The 25018-nt window shown below is 45.6% G+C and overlaps 1 protein-coding gene across 2 annotated transcripts in view; it reads left to right on the top strand.

Annotated features, from left to right (window-relative positions):
• The window catches only part of CAPRIN2 (caprin family member 2), a 743926-nt gene that overhangs the window by 566975 nt on the left and 151933 nt on the right, over positions 1-25018 (top strand). For both annotated transcript variants that reach the window (XM_069228195.1, XM_069228194.1), the window contains one exon: positions 18376-18564. In XM_069228195.1, coding sequence (XP_069084296.1) covers positions 18376-18564 — 189 coding nt within the window. The remainder of the gene's footprint in view (positions 1-18375; positions 18565-25018) is intronic.

Raw genomic sequence — 25018 nt, 5'->3', positions numbered from 1 at the left:
TAAAAACTCTATTTTTCTTGCATTTCTGTCACAGAAACTACAGGAATATGCTGGGATCCACAAAATTCCTACCACCCAGTGATTCCTCACCTGTCCTGATAAAAACACTACCCCACTTGAGTGCCTATACCTAGTGCCTGCGTCAGGAATGGATCACCCCAGGGTCAACAGCTGCTTCATGTAAGGACCAACATTGACCGTTGTGTGATCTATTCCTGTCGCGGGCACCAGGCCTACCCACACAAGTGAGGTACCATTTTTATCAGGAGACTTGGGGGAACACTGGGGGGGAAGGAAATTTGTGGCTCCTCTCAGATTCCAGAACTTTCTGTCACCGAAATGTGAGGAAAAAGTGTTTTTTGTGGCCAAATTTTGAGGTTTGCAAAGGATTCTGGGTAACAGAACCTGGTCAGAGCCCCACAAGTCACCCCCTCCTGGATTCCCCTAGGTGTCTAGTTTTAAAAAATGCGCTGGTTTGGTAGGTTTCCCCAGGTGCCGGCTGAGCTAGAGGCCAAAATCCACAGGTATGCACTTTGTAAAAAACACCTCTGTTTTCTGTGAAAAAATGTGATGTGTCCACGTTGGGTTTTGGGCCATTTCCTTTCGTGGGCGCTAGGCCTACCCACACAAGAGAGGTACCATTTTTATCGGGAGACTTGGGGGAACGCTGGGTGGAAGGAAATTTGTGGCTCTTCTCAGATTCCAGAACTTTCTGTCACCGAAATGTGAGGAAAAAGTGTTTTTTTGGCCACATTTTGAGGTTTGCAAAGGATTCTGGGTAACAGAACATGATGAGAGCCCCACAAGTCACCCCATCCTGGATTCCCCTAGGTGTCTAGTTTTCAAAAATGCACAGGTTTGGTAGGCTTCCCTAGGTGCTGGCTGAGCTAGAGGCCAAAATCTACAGCTAGGCACTTTGCAAAAAACATGTCAGATTTCAATGTAAAAATGTGATGTGTCCATGTTGCGTTTCCTGTCGCGAGCATTAGGCCTACCCATGCAAGTCAGGTACCATTTTTATCGGGAGACTTGGGGGAACACAGAAGCAAAACAAGTGTTATTGCCCCTTGTCTTTCTCTACATTTTTTCCTTCCAAATGTAAGACAGTGTGTAAAAAAGACGTCTATTTGAGAAATGGCCTGTAATTCACATGCTAGTATGGGCACCCCGGAATTCAGAGATGTGCAAATAACCACTGCTTCTCAACACCTTATCTTATGCCCATTTTGGAAATACAAAGTTTTCTTGATACCTATTTTTCACTCTTTATATTTCAGCAAATGAATTGCTGTATACCCGGTATAGAATGAAAACCCATTGCAAGGTGCAGCTCATTTATTGGCTCTGGGTACCTAGGGATCTTGATGAACCTACAAGCCCTATATATCCCGCAACCAGAAGAGTCCAGCAGATGTAACGGTATATTGCTTTAAAAAATCTGACATTGCAGGAAAAAGTTACAGTAAAACGTGGAGAAAAATGGCTGGTTTTTTCAGCTCACTATCAATATTTTTTTATTTCAGCTGTTATTTTCTGTAGGAAAACCTTGTAGGATCTACACAAATGACCCCTTGCTGAATTCAGAATTTTATCTACTTTTCAGAAATCTTTAGCTTTCCGGGGTCCAGCATTAGTTTCACACCCATTCCTGTCACTAACTGGAAGGAGGCAGAAAGCACCAAAAATAGTAAAAATGGGGTATGTCCCAGTAAAATGCAAAAATTGTGTTGAAAAATTTGGTTTTCTGATTCACGTCTGCCCGTTCCTGAAAGGTGGGAAGATGGTGATTTTAGCACCAGAAACCCTTTGTTGATGCCATTTTCAGGGAAAAAACCACAAGCTTCTTCTGCAGCCCTTTTTCTGAAAAAAAAATGAAATTTTCACTATATTTTGACTAATTTCTTGGTCTCCTCCAGGGGAAACCCCACAAACTCTGGGTACCATTAGAATCCCTAGGATGTTGGAAAAAAGGACGCAAATTTGGCGTGGATGGCTTATGTGGACAAAAAGTTATGAAGGCCTAAGCGCCACCTACCCCAAATAGCCAAAAAAGGGCTCAGCACTAGGGGGGGGGGGTGAAAAGGCCCAGCAGCTAAGAGGTTAATCCCATATCTGACAGGTCTGATATGACTCTGCTCATGGCAACGTATGAGGGACAGGAAGACAAGCGTGACCCTCTCCCTGACCTCTTCTCCCACAGTGCAGCTGGTGGCATAGTTGATGGGGTAGTGATTTCTGACTGCATCTGAGTCCCAAAAAGTGACTGCAGAAACCTCCTAGGACAGTTTTCAGAACTGTCTCCCTAACACCTGGTCAGGCCACATGGTGTGAACACACCATTGACACTGGGAACAGCTTGCCTGTCGAGCAAAATTTACAGGCAGCCTGACCATGCAAGGGAATGGATCAAATCTGAAGTTCAGAAGATGCTATACCTGGGAGTCACTGAGCCCTCAGATAGCCCTTTGGCTAGCCCTGTAGTGCTTGTCCCAAAACCTCACTCCCAAGACTGAAAAAGAGAAATGAGGTTTCTGATGGATACAACTACCTGTGGATTCCTCACCTTATGAATTCTCCCATGTGCCAGCATCTGACGGAAAATCTTCCCAGCTCTCCACGAGGACGTCACAATTGCACGGCTCCACGTGACTCAGTCTGATGTCACCGTGCCAGTAAGAGGTCCTCGCCGGCGTGCTGACGTCAGTTCCCTTTTTTCCATGCCTTCGACGCTAACTGTTTTCTCAGAGCTCTCGCTACTGTTGGAGGTGTTTCATCTTGTTACTAGTTGCAATCCAGTTTCTAGTTACAATGTCGCCTCCTAGGAAGTCTGGATTTGAGCTGTCGAGAGTGCGTGGTTGCATGTCGGTTACCGACCCTCATGATGATTGCCTTTGGTGTCTGAGCTCGGAGCATGACGTCGAGGAGTGTTTCCTGCCAGAGCATGAATCCTAAGGCTCTGAAAGAGATGGAGGCCAAACTCTTTTTGGCCAAGGCAAAGAAGGGGCACAAGAGTCATCATAGGTCCTCTTCCCACACTTGGTCGAAGAGACACAAGAAACGATGTCGTCATGACTCTTGGCGTCGTTCGGCTCGGAGCCGTTCAAGATCAAGGTCTCCATCTCAGCAGCGCCGTACAACGTGGGAGGTTAGTCCAACTGTGACTCCACAACCTCAGAGCCCTCAGGCTTCACCGGCGCCATCGGTCTTTGAGGTAGTGAGTGACGCCATGTTGTCTGTTTAAGGCTATGGCCCCTGCTGGTGCACCGGCTGGTCCCACGGGTCCATTAGCTTTTTCGTTGGGCTCCCTGGCTCCTTACAAGGCAGCGCCGTTTATGCCCTTCTATCCGGCTAAGGGGACCAGTTCGGTGCCGATGACGTCGCCTTGAGGTCCTGCGGTTCGGATGACGTCGCCTTACAGGCTGATCTCATCGCCCCATCAGTTGACGCCGATGATGGAGCCTCAAGTGTCCACGGCGCCGTTGGGATCCGTGCCGGATCCGAATAATGGATTGGACTGAAGCCAACCTTCCTCTCATGTTCTGCGTCTTGCAGTTTTGAAGCCAGTGTCATCGATGTTGGCCAATTCTATGTTGACGCTGAGGTTGGAGGCCAAACTGAGGTCGCCTAGAAAGGCCTTGAGACTTTTGGAAGAGTAAGAGTACCAACGGCAGTTGCTGGAAGAAAGGGAAATTGTGGAGCCCTTGGGAGATTATCAAGGGCTGGATTCGGGCAGTGGGCTTGACACTTCCCCGGAATGGGACCTTTCTTCGCCAGGGGAGTTCACGGAGGAAGCTGCCTCCTTCCATACGGTGATTAGGAAGGCAGCAAATTTTTGCGATCTTCTGTTGCCTGCTGCAGAGGTCAAAACAAACATTTTGACGGAGGTCCTTCATCCTTCTTCAACTTCGGCGGATCCATTGCATGTGTTTAATGATGCTCTTACAGAGCCCATCTTAGAACTATGGAGGAGGCCTGTGTCATCACCTGCTGTCAGTAGGCCTGTGGCAAGGAGGTTCAGAGTGGCGCCTGGAGATCTGGGGTTCTTATCAAAACATCCAACCCCGGAGAGTCTGGTTGTTCAGGCCTCTTGTTCCACACGGTCTGCACCAGGCTCCTTCCCTGTGATTCCATCGGACAGGGAATCCCAAAAGAATGGAGCAATTGGCAAAGAAAACTTTCTCTACTTGCTGTATGGCTCTCAAGGCTGTGAATGCTACCTGTGTTCTTGGTAGATATGTCCACGCCCTGATGGACTCGGCCAGGGCTATGGTTCCTGACTTGCCGCAGGATGTGCAGGGTCAATTTGGTGAACTCCTATCGGATGCTCAGGCTGCAGCAAAAAAGATTATCCAGTCTGGCCTGGATTCCACATGCTCGGTGGCCAGGGCAAAGGGTACCTCTATTGCTACCAGGAGGCACGCTTGGTTGAGGTCCTCTGGTTTTTCTTCTGATGTGCAGACTGCTTTATTGGATTTGCCCTTTGATGGAGAAAAACATTTTGGTGATAAAGCTGACTCTGCCCTAGAGCGCTTTAAAGATAGTCTGGCCACGGCGAAGTCTTTGGGTCTCCAAGCCTCCTCTGCTACCCCTTTCAGGTCCTTTCGGAGGTTCAAGGGGTTTGGGCGTGGAGCAGTTTTCCATGGGAGACCACAGTCCAACAACCTACCAACCTCTCATATCGAACCTTTAGAGGGAGGGGGAGGGTTCGGACAAGAGGGAGCACCCTGCATCATCCTCTTCCTCTGGAGAACAAAAAGGGAAGCAGCCCTAGTTTTCTCCCCATTTTCGACCACACTTCTCCTGCAGGGGGAAGATTACGTCTTTTTCTCCATGAGTGGGAGTTAATTACAACAGACTACTGGGTTCTGAACATTGTGAGAAAAGGATATGCTCTCCCTTTTCAGGAGTTTCCTCCTCCTATCCATCCCCGTCCCTCCTTTTGTTCAGAAGACCATCTCCTGTTGTTGCAGCAGGAGGTTCAGATCCTGTTGTCTAAAGGTGCGGTGGAGTTGGTTCCGTAGCAGGAAAGAGGGCAGGGTTACTATTCAAGATACTTACTGATCCCCAAGAAGGACGGTCGTTTGAGACCAATCTTAGACCTGAGGATTTTGAATTGGTTCCTCAAACAGGAAAAATTCAAGATGCCGACTCTGGCGCAAGTACTTCTGGTGTTGAACAAAGAAGACTGGATGGTGTCTGTCGACTTGCAGGATGCTTACTTTCATATCCCTCTATGCAAGTTGCACGGGAAGTATCTCTGGTTTGTGGTGGGGTCACTACCTGTTTGCGGTCCTTCCGTTTGGTCTTACTTCAGCACCTCAAGTCTTCACGAAGGTGATGGCAGTGGTGGCAGCAAGTCTCAGAAGGAAGGGGATTTCGGTGTTCCCTTACCTGGATGATTGGTTGATCAAAGCCAAGTCTCCAGAGCTTGTGTTGCGTCACTTGCAGATGACAACTCAGTTGTTCAGTTTGGGTTTTACAATAAATGTACCCAAGTCTGACCCCCAGCCCTCTCAACGCCTCCTGTTCATAGGGGCAGTACTGGAAACTACATTGAATCGGGCCTATCCTCCGCCTCAGCGGAACCAGAACATCCAGGTGTTTATTCCAATGTTTCAAAATGGAGCGGTTGTTCCAGTCCTCAAGGTCTTGCATCTGCTCGGTCTGTTCGCTTCTTGCATTCTGTTGGTCACTCGTGCATGTTGGCACATGAGGGCTCTCCAATGGTGCCTCCGCAGGCAGTGGTTTCAACACAAAGGGGATCTCAAGGAGTCGATAACTATCTCCAGAGACGCTGCAGCGGATCTACGATGGTGGGCTGTGGATGGCAACCTTTCCCAAGGAAGGCCGCTTTCACAGCCAACTGCAGTGGCCATGGTCATGACGGATGCTTCCACTCTAGGGTGGGGAGCTCATCTGGGGGGACCTGGAGATCAAGGGTCGTTGGTCTCCAGTGGAATAGACTTTTCATATCAATCTTTTAGAATTGCGGGTGACACGTCTGGCTCTTAAGGACTTCCTCCCATCCCTTCGCGGTCCGTCAGTTCAGGTCCTGATGGACAACACTACTGCGATGTGGTATATAAACAAGCAGGGAGGAGTAGGGTCTTATCTTCTCTGCAGAGAAGCTCTGCGACTCTGGTCCTGGCTTCGGGACCATCGGATTTGCTTGGTAGCAAATCATCTGGCCGGGGTGCTCAACGTACGTGCAGACACTCTTTCAACATTTTTCGGCCAATCACGAGTGGCGTTTCCATCCGGATCTGGTCCTACACATCCTTCAGATTTGGGGTTTTCAAAGGATAGATCTGTTTGCCACTCGGGAGAAAACGCACTGCCCATCATTCTGCAGCCTCCAGTATCCGGAGCAAGGAGCTTTTTGGGATGCGTTTCAGATCTCTTGGTGCAACCAGTTGCTTTATGCATTTCCCCCCCCCCATACCCTTGATTCCTCGGGTTCCGAGGAAGATTCACCAAGATCGGGCTCAGGTCATTTTAATAGCTCCGGATTGGCCAAGAAGGGTGTGGTACATGGACCTTCTCCAACTCTCGCTGTGCCCTCCGCTCTGTCTCCCTCTCAGGGCAGACCACCTCTCGCAGTCGCAGGGGCAGGTTCTACACCCCCACCTCCAGAGCCTGCGCCTTCATGCCTGGAGATTGAACGGGGCAACCTGAGTTATTTTTCTCTTCCACCAGATGTAGTGGATGTTATTTTATTGGCCAGGCGACACTCCACTAAGACAGTTTATGCCGGCAGGTGGACAAAATTCGTGGCTTGGTGTGGAGAAAAGCAAATTGATCCTTTGGCCCACCTCTCTGATATTTTATTATTTGCTTTAGATTTAGCAAAGAAGGGTTGTGCGGTGGCTACTGTTAAGGGTTATTTGGCTGCTCTGTCAGCCTTTCTTTGCCTCCCAGATCAGCCCTTGTTTAAATCGCCTATTGTGATTAGGTTCTTGAAAAGTTTAGTTAATAGGTTTCCTCCCACTCCTTTTCATATGCCTCTGTGGGACCTGAATCTTTTTTTAACCTTTTTAATGGGGTCACCTTTCAAACCCATGCACTCTTGCCAGCTAAGGTTTCTGGTTCTTAAAACAGTTTTTCTCATTGCTATAACCTCGGCTAGGTGGGTTGGTGAGCTTCAAGCTCTTTCTGTTAAACCCCCCTTTACCTTGTTCTTTCGGGATAAAGTGGTGTTGAAAACCAGGGCGGCTTTCCTACCAAAAGTTGTCACTCCTTTTCATATAGGGCAGACCATTACCTTTCCATCTTTCTACCCTCCTCCTCACTCCTCGAAGGAGGAAGAGAGGCTTCACCGTTTGGACCCTAAAAGGGCTCTTAGTTTTTATATTGAAAGGATGAAAGACTTTCACCTGGGGGGACCAGCTGTCATGGGGTATATTGGACAGAGGAAGGGCAGAGCAGTCCATAAAAGAACAATCTCCAGGTGGGTCATTCTTTGTATAAGGATTTGCTACTCATTGGCAAAGAAATTTCCCCCCGAGGGTATCGGAGCCCATTCCACCAGGGCTAAGGCCGCTACTTCGGCCCTGGCAAGAGGGGTTCCAGTGGTGGCTATTTTCAAGGCCGCAACTTTGGCGTCCCTCCACACCTTCGCAAAGCATTACTGCTTGGACTCTGAGGTTAGGAGGTGCGGCCTTTTTGCACGATCTGTATTGCAGGATTTCTTGGGGTAACCAGTCAGGCACTGCTTTGGGAATCTATTCATAAGGTGAGGAATCCACAGGTAGTTGTATCCATCAGAAGAAAGTTACTTACCTTCAGTAACGCTTTTTCTGGTGGATACAATAGCTACCTGTGGATTCCTCACAGTCCCACCCGCCTCCCCATTGCCTATCTGGTTACATTAAGATATGTGGTTTTATAGGTGTATATACATTTTGATGTTTTTCTCTAATTATAAATGATGGTTTTGATTATATTGCATCATGGTGGTTTTATGTATATATGTATTTATTGGAGCCATGGTGAGGTCGGTTTTCACCTGTTCGCCTCAAAGGCACGTAATAAATGGGTGAAACTGATGTCAGCATGCCGGCGAGGACCTCTTATTGGCACGGTGACGTCAGACGGAGTTGCGTGGAGCCGTGCAATTGTGACGTCCTCGTTGACATGGAGAGCTGGGAAGATTTTCTGTCGGATGCTGGCGCATGGGAGAATTCATAAGGTGAGGAATCCACAGGTAGCTATTGTGTCCACCAGAAAAAGCATTACCGAAGGTAAGTAACTTGTTCTTTGTGTAGACTACAGAGGTCTTAATACTGTTACTAAACAGACGCTCATCCTAGGGCAGATGAACTTATACACGGGCATCTGCCAAGTATCTGAGCACCTTTCATCTGACTTCTGGCAGATAGTTATCAGAGGATGCTAAGCCACTAACAGCATTTTCCACCCCCAGTGGCAACTAGCATTTTACAGTGATGCCCTTTGGGTTGAACAATGCACCTGCCACATTCCAGAGGCTGGTGAATAAAGTCCTCCAAGGGTTGGAACACTTCAGTGCAGTTTATGTAGACGACAGTTGTCTTTAGCACCACCTGGGAGGATTACCTGGTCGACCTAGTGAATGTTTAAGGGCCTCTGCAATGGGGATGGCCTCACTTGCAAGGCCTCTAAGTGCCAGATAGGGCAGGGGAAGGTGGTGTATCTGGACTACCTGGTATGTGGAGGCCAGATTCAGTCACTACAGGTGAAAATCCAGACTATCCTGGAATGGGCTGCCTCTACTACACAGACCCAGGTGAGAGCCTCACTGGATACTACAGGGGGTTCATTAAGAATTATGGCTCCATTGTAGCCCCTCTAAATGACCTCACTTCCAAAAGAATGCCTAAATGTTTTATGGACAGCTAGCTGCCAAAAGGCTTCTGCTGTCCTTAAAGAGGCTATGTGCTCTGCTCCTATTTTAAGAACCCCTGACTACTCCAAGCCGTTCATAGTACAGACAAATGCTTCTAAGGTAGTGATTGGGGTATTACTGTCACAACTGAATACAGAGGGCCAGGATCAACCAGTAGCTTTAATAAGCAGAAGGTGGACCACTGCTATGGTTAAAACATATGAAAGGTGAAAATCTCAAACTTTTGAGGTGGTCCATATCCCTACAGGAAATGGACTATACAGTGAAACATAGATCTGGGAGTACCCACTCCATTACATATGGACCCTCTAGATATTTCCACTTGGACAATGAAAACTCATCTTGACAAGGTTAGCTTCATTGTCTTTCGTTTGGGGGGGGGGGGAGGATACTTAGGAAAGTACCCTTATTTTGCCATGATTACCTCCACTCTGTCTATCAGTGTGTTTTTGACTGTTCACTTGAATCCTGCTAACTAGGACCCCAGTGACTTGATACAGAGACGGAGGAAATGGAAAACAAACCTAGTTTATAATGATTAAGGATGCTATCGTGTTGACTGGAAAAGAAGATACTCCATTTTCCACACTAGTCAAAATGATATCACTCGGAGTAATGTGAACACTCTTGAAGAATTCGCACAAGAGAAAGAAATCCAATGAAACCATAAAAAATGAAATGAGGATGAATAAAGTGTAAAACAAACACTTATGAATAGCAATATTTATCACGAAGGGTGATACGATGTCTGAGTAACAATGAGTCAATGAAGCATCATTATGAACCTTTGAAAAGCTAAAAAATGTTTAAAGAAATCAAAATCCCTCTCTAGAAAAGAACACAAATTGAAGTAGTAACCACTGCTAATCTAGTCCGATTGATTCTCTGGCCCTAACCCTATATGTAAAGCAAAAGCAAAAGCAAGAGCACCAAGGAAATAAGATATATGGAATTTCCCATCACTAAAATATTTCGGATTCTGTGTAGGTAGCCATATTTGTCCTGAGACAACATCAAACTGGTGCTTGAGAAGAGTGGATCAGTCCTGCAATTGACTGAGTTTGAATCCGCTACTAGCTCCACAGACTCCAAGGGAGTGGTAGGATATAAGACTTTTTTGGTCCTACTATGGAGTAATTAATTTCTGAATTGTTTGAAACTATTCTGCCCTATCAGGAAAGGAGGCTAAGGAAGGATTATGCCATAAAGGAATGTGATGAGGGCCAATTGGCAATCAACAGTTTTTTTTAAAAATTGCAAATAAAAAACGTGGACTTTAGTAATCCTCTTTGCATGAATCAGTTTCTTCCAGATATCAGAAGAAGCAGAAGGTAGTGCTACTTTATAAAGTTTATGCAACCTTAATCAAAGATTTTGTATCACAAATAACTGAGGGGAAAAAAAATTAAGCTAAAAACTTAATGATCGGCATGATGCATAGAGTACAATTTCAGTTTGTCTCAGAATTGACAGACATAGTAGGGGCATATTTGCTCATCCATATATGCCCTCTCATGTGCCTGGATGCACCCTGCCTTAGGGGTGACTTGCACCCAGCACATGCGGTGGTAGGTGACCTGACACACTGGGCTTTGGGACAGGTTGTGTTTTAGGCTTGTGTCTGTCGATTCTGAGACATAGGAAGTGCATAGAGAAGCCATTTTAAATGCATGTGCTGGCCACTAGTTATTACAAGTTTCCCAGCTACAGGATGGCTTCTCTGAATCCTGGGATGTTTGGTAACAAAAATCTCAGAATAATAAACCCTCTCTACCCCCAGTGATGGATTTATTTCAAAATATTGCAAAGAGAGGGCACCTTAAAGGTGCCTCCCTGAAAACCTACCAGCTACTAGTTTGCTGACTGACTGGTCCTGTCCAGTTCAGCCACCACAGACATGTTTTTGTCCCACCAAGGTGAGAGCCGGCACTATCAAGGGCATGATACAAAGGCCTTCCCTGGGCAGAGGTTTGACCGCCTCTCTGAGGCAGGATGGACATTCCAGGGCAGAAGGCTTCAAAGGCCTTGCCACCTTGGAACTGTGACCCAGGCCTCTCCAGATGGTGGTGATGACCAATCCCCCTGTCCTGATCCCACATTTGGTGACAGCACAGGCAGGAAAATTAGTTACATTTGGAGAAGTGCCTACTTCTTGCGTGTCCCTCCCCTAAGATGGATGAGCTGAATTGGACCCACCATAAATTCCTCCATCTTATTTGGTAGGAATTAGGGCACTAGAGTTAGGGTTATGCCCACTTCCCAGCGGAAGTCTTCATAAGCAACTTATGGGATAGTTGATTGTTCTACTCAGCTGGCAGATCAAAGACCCCTGAATGCAATAGGGCCATCTGGGCAATATTAGGCTTCTCATGATGGGAATGGGGGTAGGAATTTCCATATTGTTAACAGCGCCTCTATTTAATTGTCCCATGTAGGAAGATTGTCAAAGCTAAATGTAAAACAAGTAGATCTGTCATGCACCACATTGGGTTTTATGAAGCCTTAGAGGGAGGAACCCAGGACAGATTGAGAGGAGCTTGGTTCAGAGGGAGAAATGTGCCACAGTTCTGGAGGAACACCACCAAATAAAAGAAGCTCCATTTGATCTTTTAAGTCCCTGCACAGCCCCAGAGCAGAGGAGACTGCAAAAAAGAGGTACAAAAGCAGCCTGAGCTGCTACACCTCTGCCAATAAACTGGAGGCCCCTGGCTTGTACTCTTGACTTTTCTGGATTCTCTCAAAAGCTCATTGCCTCTGCTCCTTCCGAGGTCTGTAGAGGATTGACTTGCTTGGCGGCTGCCATGGGAGGGTTGTCTTTGGACTTTGCACTAGTCTTGTTACAGTCCCTTGAGCACCGTGGACACCTTACTGCAGGTTCAGAGACCAAGATGACTAATGTGTGGGGTCTGCTGTAGAGGACTTGAGGGGGGCTGCTAAGGGGCTGAAAAGCCTGTTGGTCAAGGTATGACCCGTATTAGACAAAAGTGCAGGTCCGGGCCCCACAGCGAAGTTACTGTTAACGAGGAAAAAGCAGTATCAGATGATACAGAAGGCAGCAAGAAATTCTCGAGCATAATTCTGGTGCCCTGAATTTGTAGGTACATGTGGTCTTTAGGATATCAAAAGTGTGATCCTAAAGACCACCACAGGGTGCCTGTGATGGTGGTGCCCCTGGTCATCTCAGCGCCTTGCCAACTGATTACATTACCCCCTTTAAAGGTGGGGGGGATTTACAACAAAATCCTCCCCTGCCTCAGGGAGGGCCTGGACCTGTTGTGGCTCTGTATGGTGAGGGCACCCCTGAAGCAACAGGAGCCCAGTGTTTTGTTCTTCCCTGCTCTGCAGGCTGGATGAAAAGTGGGAGGAAAACTGGCTTCCCCCACTTGGCTTCAGCAACAAGTCTAGGATGGGGGTGGTGGGGGTCAAAAGACTACAAGACAACAGGTACCTCCGCAGAGTGACAGTATGAGGGTGTGGGTGTCCTTGGAAAAGCACTTTTCAAAAAGGGTGTTTTATTTGTGAAGAAACCATGAAATCCAGCCAGGGCCTTGTAAGAGAAGATTTTGCCATATAACTGCATTGGAGGGCTCTCCTCTGGCGTAGAAGTCCAGAAGCTACTATGGCTGAAAAAGTTGTATTTTTCAATAGGTGCACTGTAGGGTGCTGGGTTCTGGTTGCAGTACCCTGCCCCCTTTTGCCTTGTTTTTAGATGCAACTTTGACTGAAGTGCACTGAGTCCACAGTGCCAATGTTCATTCCCTAAAACAAAACACCTGGTCACTTGATCCCCAAGTGACCAGACCATTCAGCCCCGAGTACGTAGGTCCCAAGTAATGGTACCCCTGGTACCTAGGGCATGGGTACTGAAGAGAGCTCCTCAGAGCTACAGCACAACTTGTACCACTCTGAGGCTCCCAGCACCAACCTTATACAGACTATCATTGCAGGCTGCATGACAAGGTGCTTCCAAAATTGAAAACACAACATGGCACACAGCCTGTGTGCCATGTCCCCTAAACCCTGCATGCAATACATGTATGTCACCTGTCTAGCATGCCTTTACGGCCCTAAGGTAGGGCGCATTATATGACATGTGGGGGTTTATCTGCACAAGTGGCTATGCCCCAGCTGTCGTAGATTCTCAAACCTAGTGAGTGACACTGGTCACTATGAGTTTCCCGCTACATGATGGCTTCTCTGAAGATAAGGGTATTTAGTATCAAACATCTCCGATTAATAAACCCTCACTTGATGCCAGTGAGGAATTTATTAATAACTGCACCCAGAGGACACCTAAGAGGTGCCCCCTGACTACCTAACAGCTCCTGTGGATTGACTGACTGGTCCTGACCCGTTCAGCCACCATAGACTTGTTTCTGGCCTCCCAAGGTGAGAGCTGTTTCTCTTGAGGGCTAGAGACCAAAGCCTGCACTAGGCACGGGTGTTATCACCTCACCTAGGCAGGATTGACATTCAATGGCAGGAAGCTTCAGAGGCCTAGTTGCTTTTATAATGTGTCCCAGGTTTCTCCAGAAGGTGGAGATGACCGACCCCACCCTTCAAATTCCTCCATATTGTTTGGAAGGATTTGGTCACTAAGGTTAGGGTTATGTCCACTTCCCAACAAAAGTGGTCATGGAAAGGGTGTAGCCACCCTAAAGCTGGGCAGCCCATTGGCTACTGCCTGGCACTCCTTGCAGTGCCCCAAAATTGTGTATTTAAGTGGCACCCCTGAACCCTAGAACTCAGATCCTGAAGACCTAAGAAGCAAAGGACAAAGAAGAGTTGCCTTACTCTAAAGGAGGGTAGAGAGGTACACCCCACCAAACGTCCTCCCAGGGATTAATCTATATAAACAAAAAGGTATTTGGGGGGGGGGGGGGGGGGAGGTTGGCAGTTGGAAAAACAAGGAAAGTTTTCCCAGTAGAATGTCTCAATTAGAGGTTCCACCCATCAGGAACAGATCTCGTACTTTTACCAGTTGAAGATGAGATGACTTTACCATTTATTGGAAAGAAAAGCTCCTTAATTATATGTGAAATCACTCTCTGCCTAGATTTAACTGGGGAAGGTTTCCTTTATGGAAGGGGTGGTATCACACACCTAGTAATGTCATGCTTCATCATAGGCCTCCCCTACCCACCCTTGGATAGAATAATATCACAAGGGCAGACTCAACCATCAGGATTGGGCCTACCAGAGGGAGTTTTTATATAAAGTAAACTGGACAAAAGCGGGATCCAGACACTTAAATTCCTAGTGGAATACCAGTATTTCACTCCACCTTTATTATGGTATCCACTGGCATGAATAAAAACAAGAAGAGATGAGCTTGAGTGCAATGGTCCGCTAATCTATGGATAACCCAACATGTTTCTGTCCACTTTTCAAGTCTCTACTGGTCAGGTGCATTCTTCAGGGCTACTCATTACTAAGTACACACTGGAAAGGTGTACTTAGTAATGAGATCTAAGTCCATGAATAGAGATAGTTGTAAATTGCACAGGACCTACCTGGGAATGTCACTTACTTAGGACCTGAGATTGTCACTTAGGACCTAGTCAAAACCGATTTCTAAATCAAACCATTGTTTTCTTTAACAAAACAAATCATTGATAGACCAAATGATGAACATGCAAAGGGAAGGAGTGCTCTTCAAAACCTTCGCCATTGTATCTAAAGTATTTAAAGCTACACATACATCTCAATAGTTGTGTGAGCTTGTTATTACAGGCACCCCTCTGTAGAAAGAGTAGGTGGCTAAAAAGCCTTTACTATCCCGGCTTAGTGGGAAAGGTGAAGACATACTAGACATACGCTTACACAGACTAGCCAAGGTATCTTCTGCAAGTATTAGGTATTCTAATTACTTTTATTCCCAACATCATGGTGGTATCCTATAGCTGACTGGAAGTCACTTGTCCATATACAATTGCGTTTGCCCATATGTAGGGAGGCAAAAGTCACTGGGGACCCATGGATAGGTGTGCTGATCTCCTTGGTATAAATCAGGCTAAGACCCGACACACACACACACCCCAACACCCCGGGATTCTAGTTAGCGAGCGGTCACTATTCCTCATAACGCTCAAAAAATACATGCAGGGAAACAGCTCTCATTTCAGTAATCAAACGCCGGAAGATGCCTCTACCCAGATAACATGCATACGTCCATACCCTGCATACCATCAGGTGTATAGATAATCAGTGTAGGTATGCTCATATGCATGTAATGTCTAAAAAAATAATGTAGTGGAAACCTCCCATATGCGTGCAGGGAAAAAACGTATCGATGATATCAAGCTTTTCCCCGGAGGGTGTCATGCCCATCTGAATCACGTCAAAATGCCCTGAGGCATTTCACTTACTTATTCATAGGGTGCATCGCAGGATACCATCTTTGTAAAATCCTCGTCCCAGCCACTACAACCTCTGTCCCCATTGGGGACAAAAAAATGCCATTCTGTATTGGAGACGTAGAGTCAGTCGGCGTAACTCAAGTTCGCTTGACTGTTATAGGCGCCATAGGCGCGGTCTGAAGGGATTGGGGCTGTTTATTTTATTTTTTTTGCTTGAAAAACTAGTTACCTGATTACAAAGTTCTTGGGTTTTGAAACATACGAGAAGTGTTATTTTTCTAATTTGGTCTTGGGTTTATTATTTGAGTGTCATTTATTGCCTCTGAGTACAAAAAATGCAACTGCTTGTCCGCACTACCACAAAAATAGAGCATTAGTCCAATCTACTTTTTCCTCTGCAGTCCAGTTTGGGATCCACTGGACTCTCTGACCTACCTTAGGGCTGACTTAGTGACCTGGTGCAGTCACCTGTAGTGAAAGAGTGCATGCAGACCTGCAGACACATTTTCCATGGGCTCCCATGGTTGGCATAATACATGCTGCAGCCCATGAAGGGAACCCCTGGTGCCCTAGTGCCCTGGTTACCTAAGGGGCCCCAGTATGCCAATTGTTGGGGGTGTAAAGGTCTAGGCAACCAGGTGAGAGCCGGTGCTCTAAAGGGCTCAGAACAAAAGCCTGCCCTGGGCAGAGTTGTGACCACCTTGTCCAGGCAGGATGGACATTCCAGGGTAGGGAGCTTCAAAGGCCTTGCCACCTTTAAACTGCAACCCAGGCCTCTTCATATGGTATAGTAGGCCGACCCCAAGTTCTTGACTGTTTTTGGCAGCAGAACTGGTGGGAATATTAAGTAAATTAAGAGGTGTGCCCACTTCATGCGAGTCCCACCCCCCAGGCTGGACAAGCTGCAGTGGACACCACTTTTTTAATTCCTCCATCTTCTATTGAAGGAATTAGGTCAGTAGGGTTAGGGCTATTCAACTTCCCAAAGGAAGAGGTCATAGGAAGGCCCTAAAGGTGAGTGGCCCATTGGCTACCACCTGGCACTTCCTGTAACATCCCTAAATTCAGTATTTAGGTGGCACCCTAGAATCAGATTCCTGTTTACCTAAGAATCCACAGACAACACAGAAGTCGTCCCAGCAGAGAAGACTGAACACACCAACTGACTTGACCTCAGGTCGTACTTCCTGTCTGCAGCCTTTAAAGAACCAGCACCCAGAAGATGACTTGTCCTGCAGCCCTGTGACCTCCAAAGCCTTGGAAGGACCCCCCGCCTTGGATAAAGACCAAGAACTCCCATGGACAGCATACCTGTCCAAAAGAAACCATCTCTAAAGCAGTCTGCCTGAGCAGCCATGAAAGTGCTGCCTGGAACCACCTGTACACCCGATTCCTCCGCGCGTGACCAAGTGGCCCACCAGTCCTGTGAAGGTGACCACTGTGGGCTGACTCCTGCCGGACTCCACAGCAACAGTTGCAGCCTGCCAACATAGCGCAAAGCCCTGTTAGCACTCTGCACCTGGCTACCCCTGTGCTGCTGAGGGTGTAAGTTTGGTGCGGTCTTGTGGTCCCTCCACCCCCCAGTGCTTACCTCAACCCCCAGAGACCAACCTCTGACATCACTTGTACTTACCTGGAAGTAGTGCGTCTTCATTCCCCGAGTCTCCATTGATTAACATAGGGCAACGACTCTGACCTCTGCCCCCAGCCGCCCTGTGCCGCTGTGGGTGCACGCTTGGTACCAACCTGAACCTTGATCAGTGTTAGTCTGGAACCCTGAAGACTGGGTTTGTAAGTTGTGTACTTACCTGTGAAACTGCGTTCATGTTCCTCCTGTAGGTAAACATTGAGGACTCTGAAAATTGCTCTGTCGATTTTTGAAACGGGAAAAGTATTTTTTAATTTAAAAACTGTTTACCTTGTAATGAAGTTAGCAGTTCCAGCAGGAGAATGGTCCGTGGGTAAGCTGCGGGGTGGCTTGATGGCAGGTGGATAAGCGGCCAGTGTTGAGTATGTGGAGGGTGGTGGCGGCGTTGTAGCGGAGTTGGGTGTTGTGGGGGGGGGGCAAGAACGAGGGGTTCCGGTGCTGTGTGCAGGCGGGCTTGCCTTAGGCAAGTGGGGGGAGGGGGAAGAGGGGGGGGAGAGGACAGCTGGGAGTGGGGGCAAAAACGTGAAAAAAGGGGGCAGGGCCACGGGGGCAGCGGCAGGAGTGCAGTGAGAGGACAGGGCGGGGCCGCAGGGGCAGCAGCCCTGGGGGGAGAGAGCGGAGTGCAGGGAGAGAAAAGCGAAGGAGTGTAAAGCAGAAGCGAGGCAAAAGGAGCACAAAGGGGGCAGACACGGAAGAGAAAGCACACAGAGCAAGGCAGAAAAAAGGAGAGAGGCAGAGGGCAGCCTAGTAGGAAACCAGAGCTCTCACTAGACACCAAGGATGAGGTTCAGGCAGAAGCCTTTTAAGGCATAGGGCCAGCTGGTGTGCAAATAGTTCTAATGTGCCTAAAATTAAATTGGTCTAGTTTAGATTGGAGGTGTGGGGGATTGAGTACTGTGACCTGTATTTGGAGAAGACGTTTTGCATGGTAGTTTGCAAGGCCCCTTTTGAACAGGTTCCAATTTCATATTTCAACCTACCATTTTGTAAATATTTGCAAGTTAACTTGATTTACATTCTGACCAAAATTACTTCATGTTCTCTGTAGAAATTAAAATTCAGGCTTCATTGAAAACACCAAACTTTATTATAAAATTTTACATTTCCAATCCTTTGAAAAGGGATTCCTCAATTGCTAAGTGCTTTTAATGACTATTAATCTATCTTGGTGTGCTGACAGATTATCCTGTGATACTGAAATATTTAGTGTAAATCATTGGCACTAGAATCCTTCAAGTAGATGTTCTCGAACTGTACAAGAGTTATTTGTGGCAGTAGGGCTGGGGACTTTTATGCTTGCTACATGTCCTGATTCATGCTGGAAGGTGTTATAGCTAGAGTCCAAGCTTGTTCCAAGCATACTTGTCACTGGGATTGTAATACATTGTATTTTACTTTCTTTCTGTACTTTTGAAATCGACTTACAGTGTATATGATGTCTAATTATACTAAAGTCCGTTCTTTTTTTTTTTTTTTTTTTTAAGTGACCCTTCCTTATCAAACTGATGGAACTATTCAGATGAGTAATGGAAATGCCTCGTTTTATCAAGCGCAAGGCAGCAACTTTGGTAGGAGCGCTGCACCTTACATAAACTGCCGGGGTTCAGTCAGAGGAGCAACTAGAGGTGGAAGAGGTTTAGTTAATTCATACCGTTCACCAAGTGGATACAAAGGTAAGACGTAGGAGTGGTGAATTTGTTGCTTAATAATGCGCCAGCAAACCAGTCCTGATCTGTTACCGTCGCCCTTTTGCTACATTTTTGGCGCAAATTGTTCTTTCAATCATACCATGAATTCTTGTACTGTGGACCTTAATGTTTCTTGTATGTGTAACATTCTTACACATACCCATTTTTAGTTGTTTTTCCTCTATTGCTCATAAAACTGAGACCTGCCTTGTAAGTTGGTGCCTTATTATTGCCAAATTGTATTTAGTATAATAGGATGGCTTTTTAGTTGCAAATCCAATTGCACAAAGACTGTGGACAGATTTAGAGACCTGGGAAAAAATAATTTAGTACTGATACTGTTACATAAAAATAAAGCTTTTAGCAGTACTTGCACATCAAGGAGCTTGGATAACCTGGAATGAATTTGCCCACTCAGTGGTTCTTGTTCAGGCCATTTCAAAATAAAATAACATTTGTATGTACTGCTTAAAACGGCAGTATGAAGATTATAAGCGCTGAATAAAATGAGTTCTTAGCCACTTTAAATCCAATCATATTATTGATCTCTGAAGGATGAACAGCTTCGGGACTTAATCCTGACCTTCTCGCACCATTGCGCCATCTAAAACCATAGTTTTAACTCCATGGGGTTGACCTTTTATCAATTATTGGCTATATAGTTTTAAATAATGCTAAGGATAAAATGTTTAATTAAAAACATTAAGTATGACATTTTGTGACTAAGATGTATTGGAGTAGACATTTCAAAAGCAGCACTCAGGAGTTACTAAATTGTGAGAATTGATTCAATGACTAGTGGCCATTGTAAATTATGTAAACTTGCATACGGCAGTGTGACTTATATGTACTGTATACAGAACACATTTTAATTGATTAATGTTAAATGTTTAATTGTTGAAACCTATACTTTATATATATTTCTAGAGGTTACACACCCATCTTTGCAGATGATGCATTCCCAGTCCCACTAATTACAATACATAACTACAATGGTCCAAATGGGGGGGAAAAAGTTATTTCTTTTTTAAGCGCAAAACAGAATTCTGTTAGCAAATAAATTGCAACATATGCATGCAGCACAAAACATTCATCATCTCAAATATTCAAAAACCAATTCTCATAAAAATATACATTTTTTTCTTAAATTTCAAAATTGTTGCCCCAGAATACCAAAAAGAAAATGTTTACGAGAAAAAGTGCTTGTGAAAAAGAAAATAAAGAGATCAATCTTATTTACTATACAAAGATTATGTATACCAGAGCCTGTTAGTTAACTATTCTACAACACACACAAAATGTATCTCATTCCATACAGGTACAGAGTCATATTGCCTCTTGGTTGTCCCCAAACCAATCCAGGCTCAATATAGTCGTTGAAGTTTTGACCTGACGAAATAAACAGGGCCAACTCTTGCCTCAATTGCGGGTCTTCATCAGGACACAACACATTAGGAGCGACCTTCAAAAAAGGACACAAACCTTAATCCACTGTTCCTTACAATATCCTATATGCTGCATGGTAACAATTGCTTTCCACTCACCTAAAATATTTCATCACATGGTGAGACAACGCTCATCGAACTGGTGCATCGATCACTTCATTCAAAAAAATCCATATCCCCATACCTGGGAAAACGAAAACCCATCAGAAAATTCGTACTAAGTTCAATCCAAAACTTAAAAGAGTGAGGAACATCTTTATCAATTCACTCTCCTCCGTATTAAGACCGAACATGTATTTCTCTTTCTCAAATTGCCACATTTGATTTTAAAGATAATTTTTCACAGTCAATCGACTGAACAATTTTTAGTCGTCTGGCCCACTGATTCCAAAACGTAGGTTTACTATAATATCAAAAAACAAAAAGCACAGAACAGACCCATTCACTCGATAATTCAGTACTTATTACTCTGGTCTGAAAAAACAAAAATGAAACCACCCCAAACAGCTAACCCACCTTAGTATTCAGAGGAGGTACAGTGATTCCACTCTCCTTCCAATGCAGAATAAACAACCCCGCCTAAATAAATTCCCATAACGTCAAAGTGCACATTGACGGGAAGGGGAAATGACGTAGCTACGTTCCAATGGAGGATCATTAACCCTCTCTGTACCAAATGAAGTCCAAACTAGGGAAGAACAATATTAACAAGCACAATCATGACAGTAGCATGATTCAGATACAATTACAAAGAACCAAGGACAACACAATTTAAAACGAGGACTGCACTCACAAGGCCTCCAAACGAAAACAGCACTTTCACAACCCTGATATAAAAATATTGAAATTAAATTATAAATTTAAGTTATAAATTTGTTTTCTCACCCCAGTGCCAAACAATGAACAAAATCCTGACAGTTCACAAACTCAAAATCCATATCATCCACTATTCAAACTTGCCACCTGTCTAGCTATTTTCTCATATTCATTCAAACCCTGGACTACTGTGTCAAGAAGATGAATCCATTTGCATTCCCGTAAGTTAAGAACATTTGCTAAATCTCCACCACGTGGGTTCAAACCATCTCATAATTTCAACCAAATGATTGAATTGTAAAATGATCAACCAAGGGTGCTCCTTGTACTTTATATCTAATGTGACTACATTGCTGTAAAATGCACACCTTTACCTGTTCTCGTTTGTCCCACATACAAAAGACCACAGGGACATTTAATCACATAAATGACAACAATACTGTTGCAGTTGGTATGCTCGTGCAAAGCAAACATTTGGTCTTTATACTGGAAGATTTTCGTCTCCAAACTCATAGGGACACGCCTTACAGTTTTACAGTTGACACACTTATAATGACCAACAATCTGCGGTTAATTTCACAGTGATGGTAAAGAAGGTTTTGGTGGTTCATTTAAAAGGAAACTGACCGCAAAGTACTAGACATTCTTTCCTCTCTTGAATGCATACATCGGAGGATCTTGAAACTATTTCATCCAAAGCCTTTGTCCAGTAACTGTTAATTATCTTTTTTATTTCCATAATATGGGTACAAAATGTTGTAACACATGTCATTCTATTATTAAACATCTCCATCCGTGGCTTAGGTTCAAGTAGGGTTTCCCTTGGGCAGAACCATGCCCTCTTCTGTGCCTTTTTTACCAAACTCATGGGATATCCCCTTTCAATCAACCGTCTCATTAAATCATCTGATTCATCAAAATAATCCGGCTTACATGCACAATTCCTTCTAAGACTGAGAAATTGTCCGTGAGGTAGATTATCTCTGAGATTTCTAGGATGGTGGCTAGTGTATTGTAATAATTAATTCCTTTCACTATTCTTCCTAAAGAGAGTAGTGTACAAGTGATTCTCTTCTATCTTGATTGTAATGTCCAAGAAATCTATTGTCTGTGAGCTATACTGTATGGTAAACTGTATGTCAGAAGATCGATCATTCAACCATTTAAGAAATTCCAAGAGTCTCTATTCGGTCCCTGTCCATATCAAGACATCTATATAGCGTTTCCATAGTGATATGTTCAAAATATGGCATAGATATTTCATAGATGTATTGTCCTTCATAATGTTTCATATATAGAATTGCTATATCCAGTGCAAAAGTAGATCCCATGGCAACTCCCTTTGTCTATTAACAATCTCCCTGAAAGAAGAACTTTTTTGTCATGGCGATTTTTAAAAGGTCAATCAAAGTAGTGAGTACCTGTACAGGTTGTGGTCTATTATCTAGTACCTCTTTAATTACCTCTAATGTTAATCGTTGGGGAATATTTGTACACAAAGATGCAAAGTCCGTTGTGACTAAAATTTTGTTCTTCCGGATTTAACGCTAAATTCTCAATTAGCTTTATGGTTTCTATAGTATCTCTCAAATATGCCTTTATTGATTCAACCTTGGGTTTCAGAAAAAAATCTATATATTTACATAGAGGTCCCAATATTGAACCACACCCCGATACTATGGGACGGCCTGGTGGTTTTATTTAAATCTTTATGAATCTTAAGTGTATAGATCGTAAGGGTACGGGATGTTTATTTAGGAAAAGTCATACTCCAACTTCGTAAGGTACCCCATGCCCAGACCCTCATCAGTTATCCTCTTAATTAAACCAATCACCTCTTTTGTGGGGTCAGCATTAGGTTTAATGTAACTCACTCCATCCAACAACTGAGAAAAAAATAATCTGTCTTATGATCTGATGTGTTCTGGACAACTGTTGCTCCTAATTACAGGCACACACGTTTGGTTGGTGATTTGATGCAAAGTATGTTGGCAAAGGGCTTAAAAATAAAAACACATGGGGGCGCAGCTAAGATTGTGACGGAGTCAGGCGCTCCTTGAGTGAGCTCCTTGCCGGGCCCACATTTAATCCTACAAAATCTTTAGCAACCCCATGATTGCCATGCTGAATTTAGCCCTGCATCCCCAGGTCGTGGGGGCTGCTGGATTTGAAACACTGCTAAAGTGCTGCTTTGCCACTGTACATCCAGTGATCTGTGGTCTGGAACGGGACACCGGTGGTGAAACGTGAGGATGCCGTACTACTCGAGCGTCTAGCTTGGCTGGGTGGCTGTGAACTGGGTGTCACCCCTGGTGGGGTAGACCTGAGCCTGGTTGAGGGGATCCTGCTGAGCACGGCTCGCTAGTATTTAAAGGGCCGGGTGCAGGGGGGGAACATTTAATTAAAAATAAAGGGAAAAAAAACGTACCTCCTCCATTGCCGCAGCTCCGTTGTCCCTCCTCGCTCCAGCTGCAGGCACAGGCTCCCAAGACAGCCGGCCAAACACACATGCGCTCTGAGGGGAGTGCGCTGTCATCCCCAATGCCCGCCCCTTTCACCATGAAAGGATTAACCTAGTTTATTATCCCTTAATGGCGAAAGTGTCGCTGCTTCTGCTGGTGGGGATGTGTGTGTGTGTCGGGGGTGGGGGTTGACGCTCCTCCGCTCTAATTGAGGAGCCGCCCCTGCTTGCTGAGCAACTGTGCTGGGCACACCAGAAATTTTTTCTGAACCACAGTGATGTAAGAGATAAATGGATAAGAAGGCGACCTTCTCCCACCCCTGACTTGGGATGCGGGGGTGACCACCTGTTGCACTCCAGTCTCTGTGGGACTCTGCTCAGGTTGCTGTCCTATCACTTGCAGGCCAAACTGAGTTGAGGCAATCTTTGGTAGTGCACTGGAGTTGGCAGCATGGCCTGTGACTGAGAACCTAAACCCCTAGTCACAAGCTACTGGACCGCTACACAAAAGTAGTAATACCTCCTGCAGACAACGCTGTACCTGCAAAGCCTGATTATGCTGCTCTTCTCCTAGCTGTTCAGTCTTCCCAGGAGGCCTTAGAGGGGAGAGTGGGTGAGGTGTGCTCAGAGATCACACTCCTGTGCCAGGGTCTCCACAATGTGTAGAGGGGTGTCACCTCGGCGGAAACCAAAATCTAAGCTAGAGGACACAGTCCAGGGCCCCCACAAGAAGTGATGAAGGCCGGAGCCACTACCAAAGGCTTGGTGTGGAGACTGAAGGCAGCTGAAAATTGGGCCTGGCAGAACAATCAGATTTGGGGGGTTCTGAGTCGAGAGGCCTGAATGTGGTATAATTCCTGGATGAGTGGCTGTGGCGTATCCTGCCTCAGGACAAACTCTCCTACTGCTTTATTGTGGAGTGGTCACACCTAGCAGTGGGGGGCAGACCCCTGCTGGGGGCCCCCCAGAGGCCTGTGATAGCATGCTTCCTGGGGATAGGGACATGATCCTTACCAAAGTACGCAAAATGGGAGAGGTGCACCATGAGATCTCCAAGATCCTGATTTTACCAGACTACACCTGGGAGGTGCAGCGGCAACGGTGCATATGACTCCCTGAAGGCCAGACTGCGGGGTCTCTAATTGCAGTATATGCTTTTATTCCCTGCTAAACTGAATGTCTTATTTCAGTGGCAATTGCTGTTCTTCCAGACACCTGAGGAAGCACAGGAGTGTACCAGGATGCAGAGGCACAAGGGGCATGAACCTAGCTCATGCCTTGCTGGTGGAGAAGGGGCTCTACCCAAAGACAGATAGCAGCCCAGGAGGAGAGGCCAACTCCCGCAGAGGTGATGTATGGGGGACACCTTGAAGGGGAACAAGCCCAGAGAGGCGACTGGAGGTCTACTCGGACTTCGTGGGGGACCAGAATGCAACCATTAAAAAGAGCAAGATAACTATTCTAGAGAGGGAATCTGCACACTGATATACAGGGGTTGACCAAGAGACTGGTTCGGAGACCCCTAACAGCCGCCATTGCAAATTTAGAACATGAACTTAGGGTCACAACAGCATCTGGTCTGGCATTTGCACCATAATCGTGGGACTGAATGATATCTGGGGCCATGGAGTGTCAAATTCTCCTTGCTATAACATGAACGGCTTAGAGTCTGAACAGACTATTTTTCTAAAGCAAGTACTGAACCACCATGTACAGG

Source organism: Pleurodeles waltl, chromosome 4_1 (genome assembly GCF_031143425.1).
Source record: "Pleurodeles waltl isolate 20211129_DDA chromosome 4_1, aPleWal1.hap1.20221129, whole genome shotgun sequence".
NCBI lineage: Eukaryota > Metazoa > Chordata > Amphibia > Caudata > Salamandridae > Pleurodeles > Pleurodeles waltl.
The sequence above is the reverse complement of the archived record's forward strand: the minus strand, read 5'-3'. Positions and strand labels throughout refer to the sequence as shown.